The sequence below is a fragment of the Euprymna scolopes genome, chromosome 5, assembly GCF_053919585.1.
Source record: "Euprymna scolopes isolate OS-2025 chromosome 5, ASM5391958v1, whole genome shotgun sequence".
NCBI classification, from domain to species: domain Eukaryota; kingdom Metazoa; phylum Mollusca; class Cephalopoda; order Sepiida; family Sepiolidae; genus Euprymna; species Euprymna scolopes.
The window spans coordinates 77,844,632-77,867,649 of NC_136486.1; the positions used below are offsets into that span (position 1 = coordinate 77,844,632).

At 31.8% G+C, this 23,018-nt stretch overlaps 1 protein-coding gene across 4 annotated transcripts in view; it reads right to left on the reverse strand.

The window, feature by feature from the left end:
* The window catches only part of LOC145276869 (activating signal cointegrator 1-like), a 158,541-nt gene that overhangs the window by 61,043 nt on the left and 74,480 nt on the right, over positions 1-23,018 (reverse strand). For all 4 annotated transcript variants that reach the window (XM_080128272.1, XM_080128271.1, XM_080128274.1 and 1 more), the window contains one exon: positions 21,889-22,005. In XM_080128272.1, the coding sequence (XP_079984398.1) occupies positions 21,889-22,005 (117 nt within the window). The remainder of the gene's footprint in view (positions 1-21,888; positions 22,006-23,018) is intronic.

Sequence of the window (23,018 nt, forward strand, 5' to 3'; positions counted from 1 at the left end):
GAAAATTTCCCTCCTTTCTTTTCCTATACAATTATCATCATTATGTTGTACTTTAAATCACTGTGAAAGGAAATTATTAATTCATCTTGCAGTTTTCATGTTAAGAAACCATGCGCCTGGTACAGTAAATTGTGATGTGTGAACCGAAAATAAAGCATTATTTATTTTTATAGTTGAGGTAATATATATTTCATTGAGATAAATCCCTAATTCAACCATTATGACAACCAGTTTCTCCTGGAAGTATTTTGATGGCAATCCCAGGAATAAGAATACAACTGCTTGCAAGTTGTCAATCTATTACACCAAAGGATGGCAAATCAATAAAAACTTTTATAATGACTATGTTAAACCATTTTAGAAAGGTTTATTCAAAAAAAAAGCAAAAGTTGCAGATAAGAAATAGAAGCAAAATGAATATTTGGAGACAGACATTCCAGAAACAAGTGACAGCAACTACAAGCCTCCAGTGAAACACATAGAATTAATATTGGCCAAAAAGAAAGTTTAGGATATTAATGATCACAGGTCACAAAAGATCCATTATCTGATAGGAGAAATGATTGCTGCATTCTGTAACATCTGATATTGAATTAAATAGGCTTATTGTAAAACTGTTCAAATTACAGCATTCCATCAAAAAATACTTCACTGAAAAAATAATTTATATATTTACAAAAGTAAAACAAAAATTCAATTGTCTCTGGATAAAATTAGCAGCATTTCATAAACTACAGACATTTGGATAGCTACAACATAATGCCTCCTTATGGAGTTTGACAGATCATTAGTTTTCAAATGACTTTGAACAGTGCAGAGCTGTACTTAGAGTTGTTCCATTCCCTGGTGCACACACAAGTGCAAGAATAAGTGAAGAATTGCACAATGTTTTCGAGGAGTATAAAATTTTCAATAAAGTTTTCTTAGTCTTCTGGGATTCAGGAACAAATATGGTAACTGGTGTCAGGGAATGCATATTATAACTCAGGTTTTGATGACAACTATAACATCTAACAGAAATACAGTTTCTCACTTTAATCGTTTTCTATTAGCAAATTAACTGAAATAGAGGATCAGTTTAATTTGGAAAAACAAACTCATTCAAGATGTGACCACATGGTGAAATTCAACATATGCCAAAAATAAATTAACAAAAAAACTCATGTAGTGTGTACTGTTGATAAGATTCCTACTATAACTTGCCAATGGAGATTTGTTAAAAAAAAAAAAAAAAAAAAAAAAAAATCCAGTTCCAGAGTCCATTTGAAGAAATCACCAAAGAAGCAAGTCACAGAACATCAAACAATCAATGATACCTACAAATTTAGCTATGAGGTTATGTCTGTCTAAAGAAAGCTGCCCAATCTTATTCTAGTATTTTCTTACCATTGTTTAACAATTCAGGTTATCAATGGACAAAAGATCCTATCTAATCTATCATCCTATCTAAATGATAAAAACTTGTGTATGTCTGCTTTTCTAAAGCCATGATTTAAATAATTATTTTAAAAGATTGGCATAAAACATACTTAGAATTGGATTCTACATCTACTTTCCACTGATGTATACACTACCCTGCCGAGGGTGAAGAAGTACAAACATGTGTAAATTACAACATAGCAAACTGAAACCAACTCATACAAAACAACCAATAAAAATGTTACAAGAGATGTTTTCATCACTTCTAGTATAAGAAGAAATAGGAAACAAAAGTACAATTATTTCTAATTCAATTTCGGCCTTCATTTTTGAGGTGTGAAACGTGAACATTGCATCATTTATAATAGAAAAATTGCACTGACGGACAATTTTTAAAATATCAAATAAAACTGAATTAAATGATGGTAACTATGAACATTCAACAATTCTATACATAATGATTATTACGCCTATTTTTTAAAACAATTCCAACTGCAACTTCATTATAAATCTATAAAAATGTTGATATGTTCAATTTTGGTTGTGGAAATAAAGTATTAAATGTCATAAACATATACTAATTTCAAAATCACATATCACAAAACTATTAAAAGATACAGATCTGGAATATTGCATGCTTATTATATATTGTAGAATGCTATATCCAAATGTCAGCTCTTTACAGTATGTACTTTTAAAAAAGTATCCTCAAGAAATGTAATTTTATGCAGTGTTTTGCACTTTTTTATTATGGCGATGTAATTAAGTAAATACATATGTTCACCATCAATTTAATCTTAATAAAAGAGAACTGCATGTTATCAACGATAGAGTTCTTTATACAATTGGTATTTCTTTGTTTGACACTGATAACATTCCTCCATTTAACTTGGTTCCTTCAACTCCTTTGCCAGTCAAACACATACAGAGAAAAAACTTCAGTTGTCCTTCAATGCTTGTGGCACAAATCACTCGTTTTGTATTGTTAGGTGAAAGTACAGACTAGTTCGAAAAACACCCTTTCCTCCACGTTGGGTTTCCAAAAAGTTCTCTGCATAAATATTATCAAATTTTTTTTTATTGCTTTATTTTTATATTAGCTTTGTTCAAGTTAACACTGTCATTGTTTACAACTAATTTATTATAACACTGTCATTGTTTACAACTAATTTATTATAACACTGTCATTGTTTACAACTAATTTATTATAACACTGTCATTGTTTACAACTAATTTATTTCCGGTTTGTGCAAACAGTTCTGCTCTATGTTGAATGCCCAGAAAAAGTCCCTTCTGATTAATATTTACCAGATTTAAAATAAGCAAACGAACTTAGAATAACAGAATATTTTTTATCTGATAAACATTAATCAGAAAGGACTTTTTCATGACATATGTGAAGTAGAATAATTTGCACAAACTGGAATTTTTTAAGAGATTCATTTTTTTCATACAAGAACTTGTCACGCTATAAATCTCTTACCTTAACAACTTACCAATGGAGGCTTTTTCAAAAAATTGTCCAGTTATCGAGTGCATTTAAAGAAATCACTAATGAAGCAAGTTACAGAAATTCAACCATATCGATGATAATGCCTACAATTTTAGCTTTGAGATTATTTCTTTCAAAAGCTGTCCAATCTAATTATGGTATTTCTAACTTTAGTGGAATCTTTACCACTGTTGAACAATTCAATGAATCAATGGAAAAAGATTTAGATCCAAGCTTTAAATTTCAAAAGAATGATATAGAAAACACTAAGAATTGGATTCTACATCTTTCTACTGATGATAATGAAGCAGAATCAATAGAATACACTTCTTCAAGCTCTGTTGAGGGTCAAGAAGATCAAAATGAAAGTAAAACTGTATCTCTTTCAAACCTTTTTGATGAATTAGCTTTGAATAAGCCTACAATAACAAATCAAAACTTAGAGCAGGTAGAAGTTGAGTTAAACCAGGAGATTGCAACTACAATAGAAATACAAAATCATAGTCTAAACTCAATGGTTAAGTGCACAAAAGAACTTGAACATCATGTAGCTTGGCAACTACTTGCAAGAGGTGATGATCCATTTCAGTGGTGGAAGAAGACACAGGAGACCTTACCACTGCTGAGTAAACTGGCTTCAAAATATTTAAGCATACCACCTTCATCTGTGGAGAGTGAGAGGCTCTTTAGTACAGGTGGTAACGTATATGAACCTATGATGAACAGGCTGTGTCCTGAGAATAGAGAAACTAATTACAACTTAAAAGTATTCAACTTTAAATACTGAGGAGATTATGAGCAGAGGAGGCAGGTAGCAAGAATAGAAGAGGATGTAGCGCAACAGCAGGTGCAGAACTTCAGCTTAAAGAATTACAATTTGTATTTTGTAGTTGGTTTATAATTTTTTTCTTATTTAATTGTTTAATTATATTCATTTAAGAATTTGAAATTGTACTTTGTGTTTTGTAATTTTAGTCAATAAAGGCATAATAGTGACCAAACATTTAAGTAAATGTTATGTTAAATTAGTAGTTACTATGTTAATATGTCAAAGCTGTCTGATGAGTCACTTGGCAGTGATGAAATGATTGAAATTTAATAGGAAAGAGAAAAGTAATTAATCAGCCAATTAATCTGCAAATTGGCTGATTACCGATTAATCGGTACATCCCTACTTCCTACAGCCATATATTTCCATTCTCCCAGATTGGGTTGTATTGTCAATAGCTTGTTAATTTAGTTATTACTTCAGTAAAACTGCCATTTTTCTCAAATGTATGCATGGATGGATGTAGCAATACCAGACACCATAACGTTCAGCATTGGACAAGACACACACTGCTACTTAATTTGACTGTCGGGTATATGGTTAGAAAAGAAGAAAAAAAAAAAAAAAAAAAAGAAACATACTACCGAGCGTATCTGCATTGCTCTTTGGGAAAGAAGAAGGAAAGGATGGCCAGCGCATTTGTATACGCAAAGGGCATCTTGGAAAGGCAGAGCATGATGGGAAAAGCTATTTTTTTTTCCTGTCTTTCTTTTTTTCTTGATAGGAGGATATAAAAGCAGGGAAAAATTCCCCGGGGGAGCAGAGAGAAAAGAGTCGTGAACATCTCTTGAAAAGAATTTTGCATTGCTGACGTTTTGATTGTGCGGTGTGACATTGGTGGCGAGAGGCCAGGTGTGGTCGATTTGAAAAGAAGAGGGCAGAAACGTGCTGTTGTCGAGAGAGTGACTCACTCCTTCCCAAACCCCAGAACCAAATTCTGATTATAACCCTCATAGTCTTTAAAGCAGTAGTAAGTACATTTCTCCTATGTCCATCAAAATAAAACTTATATAACTGGATTCGAAATAAAATTTACTTTAAAATGGTATTTTAATATTTTTGTTGTGATTTGTATATTCAAAGAAATCGCTTTTTAAATCCGACTATTAACAACGAAATATGCCAGCATAGCATGCCCGCTGGCGGTAGATGACTTTTTGCAAATAAGCAAATAAGTGTTCACATAAATACTCGAATAAGAAGTTGCACACATCGACATAATTGTTTTAATTTGAGAAAAGAACTACGGAATTTGAACCCAACACTTATGTCTTTCCAGTCAAAAGTTAGAATATCTAAAAGTTAATGCTTTGTAATACAAAGATGAGTAAAGATATAAACTGTGTGTAAACACTATTTAATAGCGAATATATTCATCTTTTTTGTCCTAAAATGTGAAAAGAATTGGATGAAAACTTTGTACGCACAAGTAGATAAAAGTAGTGATAAACACATAAACATGAGAATTTTTGTATGCCGTGACATGCACAAAAAAATCTAAACAAATCATTCGTCAACTAACTTACGAAAATAAAGTATTCATTTTATTTGCTATTTAGAAAACACAAGTTTTTACTTCCGGACAGGAAAAGAATATTTTTGGAAATAGAATAATTGACAATGAACATTGTTTTTTGTTTTGTTCTTGTTTTCGAGTTGCGAATAAAATATCTCAAAGTTAATGCTTTGTAACACAAAAGATAAAACCTGTGTTTGAATGCTGTTTAATAGCAAATATATTAATTTCTTTTGTCGTAAAATGTGAAAAGAATTGGATAATAGTTTTTTATGCACTAATCGATAAAAGTAGTGACCACTACATATGTTATATTTTAACGAGTCTCTAATTATACTTATGATGATGAATGTTCTTTTGTTTACATGTTAAGAAGTGTAAGAGTCTTAGGAGGGATGAAGAGACAGTCTTTGAGTCTTATTAGTCTTAGAGAGAGAGAGAGATTGTTCGTTCTATGATGTTTCATATATATTAAAAGTTCATTATTACTTGGAAGTGTTGATGGAGGAATCTCTTAGTGAGGAGATAGTGTTCAGACTGTCTTAGTGTAGATATGAGATGTAGATTCACATTGTGGATATGAGATGTGTATGTCACGACATTTTATAACACAGACATATAATTAATAACAATTCACTTTACCTTTTTGTAAGAATCACAAACACAAAGACGAGCTATTATCAAAACACATGATGGGTTTATTTCTTCACGACCGGCCATGGTTTTCTCATCAAGAATTCAAAGCTTCACATTTTAGTTTCAAAGTGACCGTCTCGCTTCCTAGACGTTCGAATTACAAACTCCAGACTCTCTCTGAGTTTCTCACTGACTGTCTCCTTAACTAACTAACTCTCACTTCCTATATTGAGAAATCCATGCATCCCGGCCACGTGAGCAAAATTCACGTGTTTCAACACGCGTGACTTTGCACGTTTCCGACATTATGATTTCCCAATAACCTATTTTTTCTTTGATGTTTTTACAAAGGAATTCAACCTACATATCTAATTTATTTAACCCATATTTTATTATCCACATTCTTTCTAACAATTGAATAGTTCATTTATTATTTATTTCATCAGAATTAACAATTTACTGGACATTCCATTTAAACCTATTGTTCTTTAAAACTTATATCTAAGGTTCGATTTCTGCTTTTTCTCATTTTATTTTCATTTTAAGTAATCTATTTTTATACTTACATGAAAAGGGGACAGCCCTTATCATGTAACACATATAAACATGAGAATTTTTGTGAGCCAAGACGTGCACAAAAACATCTGTAAATAAATCATTCGTCAACTAACTTATGAACATAAAGTATTCATTTTATTATTTTTATTAGAAAGCATAAATAATTATGGACAGGAAAAGAATATTTTAAAAAAATAAATTCTTTGAAAAAGAATAACCGACAAAGACCGCGCTTTTAAATGAATTAAAACACACAAATCACTTATCCAGTTCAGTAAAAGAATAACTTTTATTGTTTTTTTTTTTTTTTGTTTTTTTTACAATCCACAGAGGTATGAAAAAGTGGTCAAAAAACAAATATATAACAAATAAATGTTACCAAAGGCAAAATAAGTTACTCTTCTACCTACCTCGATAAATTTTTGGTGTTTTAAATGTTTATTCTGTTAAAATAAAATTTAAAAAAACAAGTAGTGTCAAGCATTACATAAGAACAAATAGCCGCAATGTCGCTTGAAGTCTCTACAATGACTTCAAAAATAAAAAAATTATACAAAATAGTGGTAGAAACTCACCTGATAATTGTCACAGTAACTTGGAGCCATTAAAATGAAATTTAATTACACTAATTAGTTTAATTAACTTGAAAGCATCATAATTGTAATCTGTACAAAATTTCCTTTAATTTGATATACTAGAAGCCATATTTTGTAAATTTCTTTGAATTATGTCATGATCGCCATCTTGGGTTTTTTATATTATAAAGGCAAATGATAATGTCCATCAAAATAATACTTCCTATGATGATAAAACCTTACCATTTTTCTCACCTGTTTTTATGATGTTTATACTTATGTTTATACTGTTAAAATGAAACTGGAATATGCTAATTAGTCTGTAAGTTACCATGTGAGATGCTCATAAATAACACTAACTAAACCTTCATGGTATTATGATAATATGTTCAAAATTTGATCATATCTTAAAAAGATCTGAATATAAAACTTTAACAATGAGTTATTCTGTAAATTGTGCAAATTTCCTACCGTTTTCAGTCACAAGCTTATATGCATTTGAATAGGACCGACTTAAGGCAAAATGTCCAGTGAACCACATTTTTTGATACTTTGAATGGTCATAACTCCAGTTTTAACGGGCTGATTTTAAAAAACTAAAGATATTCTTTGTTTTTATATGCTCGTTTCAGTAATCTTGATTTGAGTTTATTTGATCTAAAGAAAAAAATGGATGTTTATCTTTATGTTTGTATATAAAAGCTTAAATTTGTTCAGGGGCTCATTTTAAGAAATTTACAATGCTGTATATCATTTTCTTGTATTTCCACAGGATTTTAGATCCAACAACATATCTCATTGATTTTCAACAAAATTTAATACTTTTCAATGCTATTAATAATAAATCTGAAAACATGATGGAATATTCCCTTCTGTTTTGTAAGATGCTAAACCTATAACACTGGATTCTGTGCTCAAAATAGATGTTTTTATTTCTTGTGCAAGGCAAGTAACATCATTAAACCTGCCCCTTTCTTTTTCTTGTCATTTGCTTGCAAATTACACCTAAGTATCCTGCATAAGAAACCGTTTACCCAAAACTAGTAAGTCTACAACAAAAATCAATAAAAAGCAACTGACAAAATTTGTCCATTCAGCATGCAAAGTTGTTCTGGCCTAATCGTTCTGGTTATACCAGTATATACTTGGATGTAAGTATGTATGTGTGCATAAGTACTTGTATGTAGTTCATAGTTTCTATCATCAGAGGAAATGGCACTCATTCAACAATAAAACATGCACTCATGCAATTGTAAACTTCAACAGGTCATGAGTCAGGGATTTTATATTCGCCTACACATGCATATTTTTTTCCGAGTGATAAACTCCTTTTTTTTTTTTCCACTTTACTAGTTCCTTTAAAGTGACTAAACCATGTGCATGCATAACAGTTTTTCTTTTGTTTTTTTTTCGTCTTTTTATTTTCAGTCCTTCTCTACAACTGCAATAGGCCATGTGCATGCAAAACATGCGTTTTTTCATTTTTTTTTCTTTTCATTTTCGGTCTTTCTCTATGACTTAATCTATGCACAGGCATGTAAGGAAAGATAACTACGTCCAGTTAACTATCAAACGAGGGCTCATACACTCTTTAAACTACTTGCTCATTTTTCTTTCTCACAAAAAACAATCAGAAAAATATTTTTGCTTTTGATATTTGCTTTTTCATTTTTTTTTCCCCCTTTTTTAATCATGGCTACGGACAGACTTTGGGGTCCCTGCTGTTACCTTGGGTTTTGTTGATGGCTGCAGCTCATACATGCTATCCAAGTTTTGGTGGAGGGCACTCATTGGTATCCTTGCTCCGCTCAGGAGTGCCATTATCAGTAGTTTATGGTTACCTGATTTCTTCTTACATCTAACACTGAGGAATTCTTCCACTATTGACTCATGACCTTATCCAGTCATCCATTATTTAAAAAAAAATCTTGAGATTTTTCACACCTCATCGAGTCAGATCTTATCCACATATCCATTTTTCTCTTTTCCAAATTTAGTCAGTAAAAGCAATCTACTATTTCGTCTATGAAATCTCTCAGGTCAAATGACTTCCAATTCGACAGTTTAAATGCTTCAACATTTTGTCCAAATCACCATTTCACATCTTCTGACAATTCTCAGGCCAAATGATTTTCTATTTAGCTACAGGTGAGAATGCTACACAACAATTACCCACATTATCAGTCCTCATCTAAAAATTTTTTTTTTCCTTTTTCGAAATTAATACATTTTGATACCAATATTAAAATGACAAAACAATTCTCTTCATTTTTTTTTTTTCTTATCTTCCAAAAGATCAGGAAACACCCAAGCATTACCACTATTTTATCAATGAGGGAAGCACATGGATTTCTTTTTCCTTTTCCGACCAAACATTTCTCTTTTTGACAGTTTACTTGTCTCGCGACTAATCTCAGGTAAATCATCACTTCATCTCCATTTTATTCTGCCGACAGCTTCTATTCGTTACAAAATCAGAACGGTGTTGATACCGCTGGTTTTTATTTCTCCAAGGATCAGTACGCTTCTCTCAATCCCTATTTGGTTTCTCTTTTCACAACCATTCTTCAGGTTCTCTTGGCGAGAGCGTCTTTTTCTCTCTCACTTATTTAACCTTTCTATCTCATGGTGCATTATTCTCAGCGATTTATCGTTCATCAGTAGGTTGTGGGGTTGGCCATAACTGCAGACCGGGCAGAGAACAAATCTGCATTATATCCCTATAATATTCGTATTCCTGCATGCTTTCTTCCTCTGACATCTCACAACCATACCCAGTGTCTCGTTAAAGCTACCGTCCAACTTCATGACTTATACACATGGTGCATTCCGTGCTTTTTCACAGTTTCTACATGCAATCTCCAGCTGCACAATATCCCTATAACATCTGCTTTCCCACATGCACTTTTCCTCCGGCATATCACGGAGACATATCCCAGGTCTCGTTAAACCTTTGATCACTCAATTCTTCATGCCTTTATGGCCAGTGCACACTGCACTTTTCACTGTCTCCACCTTCATAACTTGTGTACACAGTGCACGCTGCACTTTTTCACACCAGTCCTGCAGGGATCACATCGTATTTGGTCGATTCTCTCTGGCTTTCTTGCCACATTTTACCATCAAATTTCTTTGTGCCTTTTGTTTCATGTCAAGAAGTCAACTAATCCTTACTTTCAGTGCAACGTCTATTGCAATTTCCTCAGTGCTCTTCTTGTCCTCAGACACAATTTTCCCTGCATCTCAATCTGCCAACACACGATATCACCGACCATGCTATTTTCCAATGGCTGAGAACTTTGTGAAATTCATTATTTATTTCTCCATCTCTTGACAACCCATACCAGTCTTTAACAATAGACTATGATTAAAATATACAAACAACTCAATTTCAGAAACTCCAAAAACAATCACATTTTATCTCATTCTGTTTTAAAACTTAACTGTCGCTGTCTCTTTTCTTTATTTCTTTTCATTTTTTTTCTTCAAAACTTGTTCGCGTATCGTGCAAACATACATTGTCTATCTATTCCCCCATTTCTTTTAAAATTTCAAAGCGAGGCAGATACTCAGGGGTTTCTGTTGCAATATTTTGAGATTGATGGGGTATGATCCCGCACAGTCGGACGATTCTATTTATAAACGATGCTGCTAAGAACTGATGAATTAAATTAATTCACGTTCTGCTACCAACCAATCAGAAACCAGAATTGCTTCATAAATATTAAACCTTTTCTGGAGCAATTTCACATGTTCTTTTCCCGGGTTTCGACACGGTAAGAATGTTTTGTTCTGTGGAACTGTCTACTACAAACAAGTCACCTACCAGGACTTGTGTGTAACAGCGAACCATCTGAAACTGTTCTGAAACTCAAAATGGCTTACACTTCTAGAGGTTATGGGCCCAGCGTGCGTCTTTATTTCGATGGATCCGAATCAAAATTCGAATTTTGGCAAGTTAAATTTTTGGGCTATCTTCCGACTTTATCATCATCATCATCATGGACACTCTCGTCTCCGTCATTTTTATTGTTTTCGTTTTTTCTAATTATTTGAGGTAATATAATTCCATCCTCTTTATATGACGGGGTTTTGTCTGTAAAATTAAACGTGTCTGAATTTTACACACCGGATTCTTTTTATTTTATTTTTTTCGGGAAAAAATATTAAATTGGCTGGACTGTTTTATCGCATCCAAGAAATATACCTCTGTCGGCTTTAATATTCAATTTACTCTTTCTCTATATATGCGAAGCAAGTTGAACCAAATATATGCATTCTGTCGCTGTCTCTTTTCTTTATTTCTTTTCATTTTTTTTCTTCAAAACTTGTTCGTGTATCGTGCAAACATACATTGTCTATCTATTCCCCCATTTCTTTTAAAATTTCAAAGCGAGGCAGATACTCAGGGGTTTCAATTACTATTCTTTGATACCCTTGCTACACGACTTTCACTCGCACCTCTATTTAACCCAATGGACTGTTGTGTTCTCTGTCAAGGAATTTGCACTATGCATGCCCCTCTTTTTCTCCCTCCCATCTCTCTCTATCGCTCACCCACTAGTGCCAATTTATGTGCTTGTACATTCTTATACAGCGGCATATCAACTCATTTTTTTTTTTTTATATCGTCTTTCTCTCTCCATATCTGTTCCCTACGGATACAACTGTCTTTAGACACACGATTCAAACAGACACACATTTCCTTTTCACTTTTTCTTTTGGGAGGTGGGAGAAAAATCAACAATACTTTGCATATTAAGACAAAAACATTCGCCACGGAAGACCTAATCAAGAAAACCACACTGACAACTGCACCCAACAAAGAATGAGTGATAACAATAGAAACCAACAAAAATCTGCCCTTACCTCTTCTCATCTGCCTCCTGTCTGCTTCTCTCTGTGGCTCTATCAACGTTATATTGCACATTATGCACCTGTTGTGACGAGCTGGCTTCGACTGCACGTTTTAGCTATGCTCTAAAGTTCAATTTCAATCTCTCTTTTTCTTACATTTTTACACATTTTTCTGCGCTTTTTTCTTTATATTTTTTTAATGTTTTTTTTTCCCCAAGAAAACTGAGTTCCAGACGCTTAAAAAATGTGTTTGTGGTTACTCATTTGCGCATTTTTCATAGAAATGGAATATTCTGCATCAACAGCTACATGTCCTCTAGGCTGCATTCATCACAATCCTAGTTCACGGAACCATATTTGTGATATACCTCTGGCCATATTCATTGATTCCAGCTCACAGGATTATAGATGCAATCCAGCAGGGCTACACTCTTATCAGTCTAGTGGTGGACCCTTTAAGGGTGACCAGACTCACTTATCACTGAAAATACTGTTCAGATGCTCTGGGCATACAAAACATGCACTACCCTATGGCAAATTCTTATCTTCATCTGACTGTTTGTTGTCAGATGCTGCGGTTGAGTCCATCCTTCAAAGATTCTCTGATGAATGGCTTGTAAGCTGCTCTTCTCAGCTGCAATTTGGTGTTGATGCTGCAACAAACCGTGTTTCAAGTCAACAATACAAGGATAACTCAGACAATTTCTTATGAATAAAAATAATTATTTAAAAGATCTTCACAGTAAACTTCATACATGGAAAATGAAGTTCTTTGGTTTCTCAACGGCTTCATGATGCAGGCAGTACAACTTAAGTTCATTTAGACAATTTCCCAGCTAGGAACAAGAGTTTTTCAACTTAGCTCTTATGAGGGTTTCTGCCCCTCTTCCTCGGGCAGTAGCCTAAGGCGATATACACTCCTCGATGCCAGCCAGCAAAATCTCATTTCTAAAAACAATCGTTTTTTTTTTTTTTTATTAAATCAGCTTCTTCCCCCTCTCTCATTTGAAGATTACTCTTTCCTTTCTCTATTCCATTATCTTATGTTCTTTTTCTTTCTTTTCTTGTGAATCTCTTTCTCTATCTCTCTTTAATTCTCTTTCCTTTTTTCTTTCTTTCTCTTCAACTCAAATTATTTTTCTCTATTATCTTTCTGGTTTAATTCTTATCACTTACACAAGGGGTCTGGCACTTAAATATAACAGGTGACCCAAATGACAATATTTCCTAGATACCAAAACAGACTTTTTGTCGCCATGTCAACTTTACTGTTCTTTTCTGTTTATCATATCAGCAATAAAGACATATTCTAGATTTTGGAGAAAAGATGTTTCTTAAACCCGATGTCAAACACCCCACCCAACTCTTAGCCTCACACGGACGAAAAAACGCTTTGGATAATCACAGATTTCAAGGTAGTTCTACTAAAATAGCCATATTTTTTAAACCAAAGCACTTCAAGTCTTCAAATTACTACTGTTTTGTTCGGAAATGAATATACTTTCAAATGAATTAATAAATATGAATGTACATTATATATTTTAAGAGTTTTAAGCAAATAAAGTGATAAAAATGTGAACGTCATAAAATGGCGTTTTCGGTAAGATTTTATAATGACCCTCCCTGTTTTCTAAAGGTCCGTACCGTGATTGTATGAAGAATTTCGTCATGAAATTTGGGAACCAATCAGAAGAGGTGTTAATCTTAATACTGTCAAGTGTCCGAAATATTTTTGACCATTTCTTTTTTTGTCGTGTTAAAAATAAGACTTTAATATGACGAGTATCGAACATTTTGAAAAAAAAAATTCTTCGGACACCCAGTAGTAAGTAAATCAATCTTTTTACTATCTTTATCAATTAAAAGTATTATTTTATGTTGAGTAGGACCGCGGTAATTGATAATTTAAAAGGACCTACCCGAAAAAAAAAAAAAAAATGTTTCTATTTCTCGAATTTGGTCAAATGAAGTCAGTATTACTAGCAGCAGCAGCTCCAGCCTGTAGAATCAGCGATAGCACAGTGTAAACAACACGCGTTCTTTAATTTTCATTCAAGAACGAATTAAGAAAAACATGAAAATATGAATATAAATGTTCTTATATGTTTAATTAGAGCTATTTTGTTATTAGAATAACATTAGTTTAGAACTATTCGGTTTTCAGAATGTATAATAACAACAATCCCAACCAATTCAGCATTATGAATCTGTTGCAATTTCTCAAATTTCTCGTCAAATTTAAAAACATAGTTAAAAAAACAAAAACTTTTGTAGATATATAGCTTGCATGCACTTTTATTCCTTAAATTAGTTTTGAACAGCGAATTAAAACAATGTTTTACTGCGAACAGCCACAAATGTTTTTTTTCAAAATCAAAATAAGTATCAAAATCTCGTTTAAATATAGATTCGAAAAAGTTGTCAAAAAACAAATATATAACAAATAAATGTTATCAAAGGCAAGATAAGTTACTTTTCTACCTAACTGGATAATTTTCTAGTGTTTTTATTTAATGTAACATGTTTATTCAGCTCGAAAAACGTCCAGTGTTTACCGATGTATTGGAAAATTAAAAATGGCGCCCGGCCCGACTTTCTTTGACACGGTAAGTTTGAGAAAAGGAGTTAAAAATACAAAAAACTATACAAAATACTGTTAAAAACTCACCGAATATATGTCAGCCTATGTCACGGTAACATATATTGAGCGAGTTTCTTTTGTCTACTTTTTTATTTTCAAATCTTTTCCCCAAACTTACCGTTTCAAGAGAGTCGGGCGCCATTTTAAATTTTCCAAAACATCGGTAAACACTGTTTTCAAGCTGAATAAACATGTTACATTAAATAAAAAACACTAAAAAATTATCCAGTTAGGTAGAAAAGTAACTTGCTTTTGATAACATTTATTTGTTATATATTTGTTTTTTTGACAACTTTTTTGAATCTATGTGTATAGTAATACAAACCCTCAAAATCTATATCAATATTCTTGAAATTTTAAAAGCAGTTAGAAAACACATCAAACTACAATTAGGAAGCTTTTTATTTCGTTATTTTTTTTTTCTACTTATTAAGCGAAAGATATTTTTACGACCTGCTCCAGCGTAGTATAAACGGCCTATGGAATTAACACCTTCAACCTCGAAAATAGAAATCAACAAATTTATGGAATTTTCTTTGAAATTTTGCAACGCAGTTTCTTATTAAATTAAAACTAAACGTAACATTTGCTGACTTATTTACCTGTCGAATACACACACACACACACACACACATATATATATATAACTTTCTGTAAAATATTTATTTGAAATGGAAAGGGCATTTTGCTGTTAGGACAACAAAACAAAAATGAAGTAACGCTTCGTATTCCTATCCACAGAGGTACAAAAAAGTTGTCAAAAACAAATTTTATCAAAGGCAAGATAAGTTACTTTTCTACCTAACTGAATACTTTTTAGTGTTTTTTTTTTTTTTTGTAAAATGTTTATGCGGTTCGAAAAATAAGTAGTGTTTGAGCGAGCGCTACTGAAAAACAAGAAAAGTGGCCGCAATGTCTCTTTACATTTTTGAAGTCTCAACAAAGATTTCAAAATAAGAAATGAAACAAAATGGTGAATAAAACCCACCCAATAAATTTTACCGTGACATTTATTGGGTGGATTTCATTCACCATTTTGCTTTATTTCTTATTTTGAAGTGATTATCAAGACTTGAAAAATATAAATAAAAATTGCGGCCATATTTTCTTTTTGGGTAACGCTGAATATTACCTACTTTTCGAACCGAATAAATATTTTACATTAGATAAAAACAGTAAAAACTTATTCAGTTAGGTAGAAAAGTAACCTATCTTGCTTTGCATAACATTTATTTGTTTTATATATATATTTTTTTTGACAGCTTTTTCGTGCCTCTGTGGCAAGTAATACAAACGCGCAAATAGTGTTGAGCATTTCCTGAGAACAAGAAAAATGTCGGTTAGTTGACACTTAAATATTTGAAGTCTTGATAATGACTTAAAAATAAATAGTAAAACAAAATACTGTTAGCAACAACCAACCTACTAAATGTCATGGTGACATTTGTTGGATGGCTTCATAACAGAAGTTTGTTTTATTTTTCTTTTAAAGTCATGTTCGAGACTTCAAATATTTACGGGTTAAGTCGCCGCCAGTTATGTTATAACGCTCGACACTGTTTTTTGAACCGAATAAACGTTTTAAAGTGAATAAAAACACTAAAAAAGTTTCTTGCCTTTGGTAACATTTATTTGTTATTTGTTTTTCTGTGAATTGTAAAACAAACCTGGGTTTTTTTTTTTTCAGTTATTTAAAATGTTCAGTAACATTTTTTTTTTACTCAAACGCTTTTAAATAAATGAAAAACAAAACTTATCCAGATATGTAGAAGAGTAACTTTTGCCATTAATATTTGTGTTGCTTGTATGTTTTGTTTTTTTTACCTCGTTTTCGTTTTGTCTTAACTGCAAAATTGTAGCAACTGGCCGAACGAAATCTCCATCTTATACATACACACATAAGCTTTACTTGTTATTGAGCATTGTTTTATAAACATTGAAGTGTCATTAAATTAACATCTAAGAAACAAGCAATACAATCAATACTAATATATATATATATATTAAGAAAGAAGTCTCTACTTTTTTATTACGAGTGTGCACAAATAAAAATGATGGAAAAATGTTTCTCCAGTGTTCACACTAATATTCATGTAAAATGACTTCTCGATCAGTAAAGTTAAGAAATAAAAAATGTCTCCAAAAACGAAATAATGTTTTACTCAGTATAACAATAGACAAGAAATGTAATTGAAAAGAAAAATCAAATTCATCCAAAATTTGGGTAAACAAGCAACAAAATTATCATAAAAATGTCACTGTCCTCATTTTACAATTAAACCAATTTTTTTGCAACTTGACTGCAATAGAATACAATATTTTCAGATGACAGAGATAATGCACAAAATAATTATCTTAATGTGTAAAAATTGACAAGAAATTTATGTGATTTTTTTCCCCCCATTTTCGAATATTAATTATAGGCATAGCAAATATGGGCAGGCATAGATATTGGATACCTCACACATTAAAAACCACTGAAAAACATGTTAAAATGAGTGTTAAAATTGCTCTCCATTTGAGTTTTTTTCCGCCAGATAAAAAATCACCTTTCTTTAAAAGCTCATCTGAAATCCGTCATCCAGATCGTATGAATCTTCTCCAGGCAATCCAGTCAGTAATTAACGGAATTATAAAAACTGTTAAAAACCAGTTAGCAGATTTTCTTGATGGTGGGAAATATTCTATGATGAACTATGCTGCTTCAACTGCCACTAAATGCTCAGGGCTCACAAACATGTCTAGTGAACGGAATTTTGGTTCTCTTGATGTGTCAAAAACAATGGAAACATGCAAGTTTGCACTATCACAGTACAATGTTGATGTTGAAGTCCAGTCACACCATCTTCTTCAAATGGTTTCTTTGCAAAACTAAAAAACAACAATTTGATTTGATTTTTGAAGCCCAAAAAAAAAGGTTGATGGTTGCGTGAGAAGCACAGGACAGAAGAAAAGGAGATGAGGCAAAAGCAGATCCAGTTATTGAAAGAGACCAGCAACATACAAACAGATTCGAATACGTCAGGTGATGATGAAGCTAGTTTTAAACCAATGCATCAAATCAACCCAGGGCAATATGTTGCAGTGGCATATGAAACCGGATGGTTTCCAAGTAAGATCTATTTATTATAACTTCAGATTTTAAAATCTTATGAATTTTGAATATTGTTTTTATATTTAACATGCAAATTTTTGATAGTTTTGTTTCTTTTCTTTCTAGGAATGGTATAGATGCAATCCAGCAGGGCTACTGATCAAGCAACAATAAAGTTTCTTCATCCATCTGTTTCTCCTGGGGTTTTTAAATGGCCTACTCAATCAGATATTGCAGTGATTGAAATAAAATTTGTTTTATCTGTTGTTGATGCACCAACACCTGTGTCAGGGGGCAGATTGTATGTTTTAAAAGAATATATGCAAGTTGAAGAAAAATTTGTCAGCTTTAGCAAAAAGCTTTTTTGATATTTAAATAGCTGGGCAAAAAATACTTGGTACGTTACCAAAAGTCACATTTTCTGATAGAGTACTGTCACTTGTTTTAAATAAAACTTATTTTTGTCTGTTTGTCCTAATTCTTGTAAAGTTTCACATCCTTATTTACATAAGTTTACATATTTAATAGTAATGTGATATTCCAAATTTAATCCATAACATTTTCAAAATTATGAACCGCTAACAGTAAATATGAGTGATGAACGCTCTCTTTGAAAAAAAGCTCTCTTAACTTCACCTCTAATCCAAATTATGTGTGGCAAGTCTCCTCCTAAAACACTCTTTAACTAGTAATACACACGGACGAAAAAACGCTTTGGATAATCACAGATTTCAAGGTAGTTCTACTAAAATAGCCATATTTTTTTTAAACCAAAGCACTTCAAGTCTTCAAATTACTACTGTTTTGTTCGGAAATGAATATACTTTCAAATGAATTAATAAATATGAATGTACATTATATATTTTAAGAGTTTTAAGCAAATAAAGTGATAAAAATGTGAACGTCATAAAATGGCGTTTTCGGTAAGGTTTTGTAATGACCCCCCCTGTTTTCTAAAGGTCCGTACCGTGATTGTATGAAGAAAAAAAAATTCTTCGGACACCCAGTAGTAAGTAAATCAATCTTTTTACTATCTTTATCAATTAAAAGTATTATTTTATGTTGAGTAGGACCGCGGTAATTGATAATTTAAAAGGACCTACCCGAAAAAAAAATTGTTTCTATTTCTCGAATTTGGTCAAATGAAGTTAGTATTACTAGAAGCAGCAGCTCCAGCCTGTAGAATCAGCCATAGCACAGTGTATAAACAACACGCGTTCTTTAATTTTTATTCAAGAACGAATTAAGAAAAACATGAAAATATGAATATAAATGTTCTTATATGTTTAATGAGAGCTATTTTGTTATCAGAATAACATTAGTTTAGAACTATTCGGTTTTCAGAATGTATAACAACAATCCCAACCAATTCGGCATTATGAATCTGTTTTAATTTCTCACATTGCTCGTCAAATTTAAAAACATAGTTAAAAAAACAAAAACTTTTGTAGATATATAGCTTGCATGCACTTTTATTCTTTAAATTAGTTTTGAACAACGAATTAAAACAATGTTTTACTGCGAACAGCCACAAATGTTTTTTTTTCAAAATCAAAATAAGTATCAAAATCTCGTTTATACATAGATTCGAAAAAGTTGTCAAAAAACAAATATATAACAAATAAATGTTATCAAAGGCAAGATAAGTTACTTTTCTACAAAACTGGATATATTTTTTGTGTTTTTATTCAATGTAACATGTTTATTCAGCTCGAAAAACACAGTGTTTACCGATGTATTGGAAAATTAAAAATGGCGCCCGGCCCGACTCTCTTTGACACGGTAAGTTTGAGAAAAGGAGTTAAAAATAAAAAACTATACAAAATACTGTTAAAAACTCACCGAATATATGTCAGCCTATGTCACAGTAACATATATTGAGCGAGTTTCTAGCAGTATTTTGTCTACTTTTTTATTTTTAACTCTTTTCCCCAAACTTACCGTTTCAAGAGAGTCGGGCGCCATTTTAAATTTTCCAAAACATCGGTAAACACTGTTTTCAAGCTGAATAAACATGTTACATCAAATAAAAACACTAAAAAATTATCCAGTTTGGTAGAAAAGTAACTTGCTTTTGATAACATTTATTTGTTATATATTTGTTTTTTTGACAACTTTTTCGAATCTATGTGTATAGTAATACAAACCCTTAAAATCTATATCAATATTCTTTAAATTTTAAAAGCAGTTAGAAAACACATCAAACTACAATTAGGAAGCTTTTTATTTCGTTATTTTTTTTTCTACTTATTAAGCGAAAGATATTTTTACGACCTGCTCCAGCGTAGTATAAACGGCCTATGGAATTAACACCTTCAACCTCGAAAATAGAAATCAACAAATTTTTGAACGCTCTCTTTGAAAAAAAGCTCTCTTAACTTCACCTCTAATACAAATTATGTGTGGCAAGTCTCCTCCTAAAACACTCTTTAACCCTAACAATAACACTAAGTTCGAGTGGCAAGCCCCCCCCCACAAAATTCCTCTGTAAGCCACATACAAGCATCTAAAACAAACAAACAAAAAATAGATCCTTCCTTAAAGAAAAATACACATAAAATAAATTGGTTAACTGTCCTAAAATGCTAGAATGGCCAGGAAATGATGAATTATTTTACATTAAATTTTTGTGAAACTAACCGCTCCCCCCTCTAATATTGTTTTTGTTAGCTTTGTCTGTCAGGTTTTCAGTATGTTCACACATAATTTTCCTTAGCCCTACAATTAATTCAAAGTCCGAATGGCAACCCTCCCCATATTCTCATTGCATAGAAACCCTCTTAAAACTACACATAATCATCTTAAAAAAAAAAAAAAAGAAAAGCATGCATATTTTCCCATAGAAAAAAAAAACAGTTAACTGCCCTAAAATGCTAGAATGACCTGTAATAGGAAATTATTTTACATTCAATTCTAAAATAATTTGTTTATCTTTCATTAAAGTTTTTCATGGCATTTTATACATAATTTCCTAAAAAGGTAGAATCACATTTTGGAGGGGTGGTCAGAAGGAGTTGAGTGGGGTTAAACAGAAGGTGTTAATCTACAATAATACCAAAGAAATATTGCAATATATTCATTTTTAAATGGTCTTATGTTTAGATTTAAGTTTTTTGTACATAAAGCACATTACAATTCAACTTTGAGTTCTCCAACTTCTTTTCTGTTTATGGATACATGGCATTTTTAAGGAATTGCTGCATATTTATGCACATTTACTGCAGATTATTTGGAAACCATGAACTTTGGGAGATTTTCAGTTGCATATTCTGATTCCTTGTACAAAAATACACTTATATGGTAAATTTCATTTCTTAGTCTTGTGTTTTAACAAAGATATGACATTTTTACTGAAAAAGTAGTGTAAAAAATGTGACGAAACGCATATGGTCTTAAAGAGGGAAAAATATCCAAACATGTGAGGCACAAAAATAGCCATAACTTCCTTGATTTTAATCAGATTTTAAAAATTTTAAAAGATTCTTTCTTAGCTCATCAAGCTCTTTCTATGCATACCAATATTGAAATATTTCAAGCTATTTCAATTTTTTCATGTGTATTTCTACTGTAAGCCAGGTGAACCAGTGTTACCCGAGCATGTAACATCATTACAAATCATGGCTCATGGAACGAGAGCAAGCTACCCTCATGAATTAAATATTGGATTTTCTTTGAAATCCCATACAGATTCCAGAGTTCAACAGAAAGATTCCAAAGTTCAACAACAAGAGGAAGGTTATAGGTTAAATCAGTCAAAATGTTGGGAGAATAGCACTGAAGATGAGAACAGTACTCCAACTCATACAAATTAGTTTTATTGTGTTGGAATACTCCAATTATAGCAGTTACTACTAAGAGTACAGAGAAATACTACTATCCACTGACCATCTGACTTATGTATCAAAGAAACTGCTATTTCTGTTGACAAAAAATCTGAGCAGAATGTAGGGTGTTCTTTGGTGCCCATCAAAGAACACTCTACATTCTGTCATACTATGCCTTTTAGACCACAATGAAATTTGATTTGAGCTGCAAAAAGACAATATTCTACTCAATGACTAAGCTCAGATGATGAAATTAAAATGGTGGATTTGATAAAAAGTACAATTTATTTAATTTTTTTTAATTATTAGAAGATTAACTGAAAATATTTGTAAACAAAACAATGGATTGAAAAGCAAAATATGCCTTGATAAATTTAAAGCAAGAAACTGATTTATTTTCAAGAGTTAGAGAAAATATGAATAAATAAATAATATAAAAAAATATACCTCAAGTTCAAAATTTTCTTTTGTAGATTGCTTTTTTGACATTTTTGATTTGTCATTCTTTCCTTGCTTTTTTTTTCCTTGAAAGTAAATTGGATCATTTTCCATTTTCTGATAAACCTGAATTAGAACAAAGATTTGGATTTTATTTATAGAGCAAAGTCATCAAAAGCATGAATACCCTATGTACTTGTATATTTATTTACAATATTTAATTTCAATTGAAAAAGAGATACAATTAGAACAATTAATCAAAAATAAAAAGACAATAGAATAATAAAATGATGGTAATATAAAATAAATCCATATTTAACAGGTTATGATGAATTGGTGGAAAGGTTATTTTGGCTTTTTAATCCACTCACAAATGGTCTAATGCTTTCAAGAAAGCAAGCAGAGCTGATTAATAATGAATAGATAATTTCATTGTTGGTTAAAAGTTAAATATGTTTCAATTAAGTTGACAAAGATAAAAATAGTAGCAAAGGCCATTAAGTGATTTTGGAAACACATAATGAGTATGAAAGAACCCCCCCCCCCAAAAAAAAACGCAGCATGTTGTCCAGAAAGTTTAAACTTGAAAATTTGAGGCAATTATATTTTCGAGGTTCTTTTATTATGGGCAATTTTTATCATTTGTCAATCCATGCATAACAATAGTAACACACATGCATTTTAAATGCTGTCTTCTATCTATATCTATATATATAAAAGCGAAAATGTATGTATGTATGTTTGTGTATCTGCTAAAAACTTTCGACAGACAGAACAAAAATTCACAAATTTGATCTCATATGAAAGCCCCATCCTTCGCCCGACAAATATCGAAAAATTGGCCAAAAACATTAATTTTTCACCCTGAAATCAGCACTTTTCTACAGGGGGCGGGGGGGGGGGGTTTAGCAAAAACCGTCCTCTCATAAATTCGCTTCTACGCATGCGTCATACGACATCATAACCTGATTTAGTTTAAAGATTAAAAAAAAAAATGACCTAATTTCGTGTAGGTTAGTTGGTTAAAGTGCTGGGTCATTATCTAAAGGTTTTGGGTTCAAATCGTGGTGTGAGATGTCTTTTTTTTCTTCTTTTTTTTTTAAATTTCAATATTGAAGCAGGGTTATTTAAGCCATTTT